Below are 1,630 nucleotides of genomic sequence, written 5' to 3'. Positions count from 1 at the left end.
AGAATTTTGATTGGTTTCCATGTGTGATTTTAATTGGCCACCTTATCATCTGGTTTTATAAAAAAAATTTTAAATTTTGTCCACAAGCAACAAAATATGAGTATATAATCAGTACTGCTCGCGTTACTCGACGAAGAAATGTAGGTTGGACATTTGGTGAATCGAACAAAAAATTTATATCAAATTTATGGCACATACAAATGGAGAATATGGGTGAATCATGAATGGCACAAAGTGTGAGTTTTATATTAATTAAATCTTATCATATTTGTAATCTATACTAACCATACAAATTATATAATGTAACCAACAATGAAACACTTTGCAGATTGAATTCATATTATCATTTATTTATTACAGGTAAATGAATGAATTCAATTTAAAGCATGCAATAAAAATGATTTAAAAGATAAATAAATATGATTAGTTGCTCTAAATTATAGTCTGAACAAGTTATTACATAAAAAAATTAATATGAGCAACATTACTTCGCAAAACGTGTCATTAAAATCATTGTTAACACTTAATAATAATGATTTTAAGGAGTTTGTCTGTGGTTGGGGGGCTGCAGTTATCAATATATCTATTACTTTTCCTATTAATAAAATTATATTTAGACAGGTATGTAAAACAAGTTATTTAATGATATTTTAAAGAAACATATATGCATATGTTAAGGATGTAACATTTTTGATTACTGTATAGATTTTGGAAGATGTTCCAGCTAATACTGCATTTAAGCAGATATCCAGAGAAGGGATACGATTGCTGTATCGTGGAATCTTACCACCCCTTTGCCAAAAAGCTCTTTCGGTTAGTGTAATGTTTAGTATGTATGAAGGTTGCAAAGAGCGTTTTCACACATTAACAAACAATGATGTATTAACTAGAGTATTAGCTGCTCATTTTGCTGGCACTGCTGAGGCTATACTTATGCCCCTTGAAAGAGTACAAACATTACTACAGGATTGGCGGTATCATAATAAATTTAAAAATACTCCTCATGCATTTAAATATTTATTGAAAAATTATGGTATTTCAGAATGTTATCGTGGATTAGTTCCAATTGTATATAGGAATAGTTGTTCCAACCTAATGTTCTTTCTTCTGAAAGAAAAATCAAAAGAAGTAATGGGAGAACAAGAATCATTATTAACAAGTTTTATTAATGGTGCTTTAATAGGTGGTTTCACAAGTACTGTATTTTACCCCATGAATGTAATAAAAATACATATGCAGTCAAAAATAGGTGGCAATTTTGAGAAATTTATGGCTGTTACTCGTGAAATATATATTGCAAGAAATAGAAGTATAGTGTCATTTTACAAGGGTGTGCATTTAAATTGTATGAGATCATTTATTAGTTGGGGAGTCATAAATGCATCTTACGATTTCTTAAAAAAGATCATGTTTTCATAAGAGTTTATACTAAAAATGGTTATTTATATTTATTTAAAAACAAAGTTTTTTGTGTAGTGTGAAGCTTTACAAATTGTACTTTTTAAATTAAAGCTATTAATCGCACACTATTTCCTGCAATTAAGTACTAGGATTGCACAGAATTGTGAGAAATAACTTTCAAAGTTATTGTAAAAATATTATAAAATATTATTTTTCAATTTTCATAAAT

General features: G+C 28.0%; 1 protein-coding gene across 1 annotated transcript; it reads left to right on the top strand.

The window, feature by feature from the left end:
- The first annotated feature begins 378 nt into the window (after window positions 1-378).
- On the top strand, window positions 379-1,419 carry LOC108575928 (solute carrier family 25 member 51). Its single transcript, XM_017938867.1, has 2 exons — window positions 379-621; window positions 706-1,419. The coding sequence occupies exons 1-2, from the start codon at window positions 475-477 to the stop codon at window positions 1,417-1,419; spliced, it is 861 nt and encodes a 286-aa protein (XP_017794356.1). The 5' UTR covers window positions 379-474.
- Window positions 1,420-1,630: the final 211 nt, after the last annotated feature.

The sequence above is a fragment of the Habropoda laboriosa genome, unplaced genomic scaffold (genome assembly GCF_001263275.1).
Source record: "Habropoda laboriosa isolate 0110345459 unplaced genomic scaffold, ASM126327v1 scaffold336, whole genome shotgun sequence".
In the NCBI taxonomy this organism is placed as follows: Eukaryota; Metazoa; Arthropoda; class Insecta; order Hymenoptera; family Apidae; genus Habropoda; species Habropoda laboriosa.
Note: the sequence above shows the minus strand (reverse complement) of the source record. Positions and strands in the feature narration are given on the sequence as shown.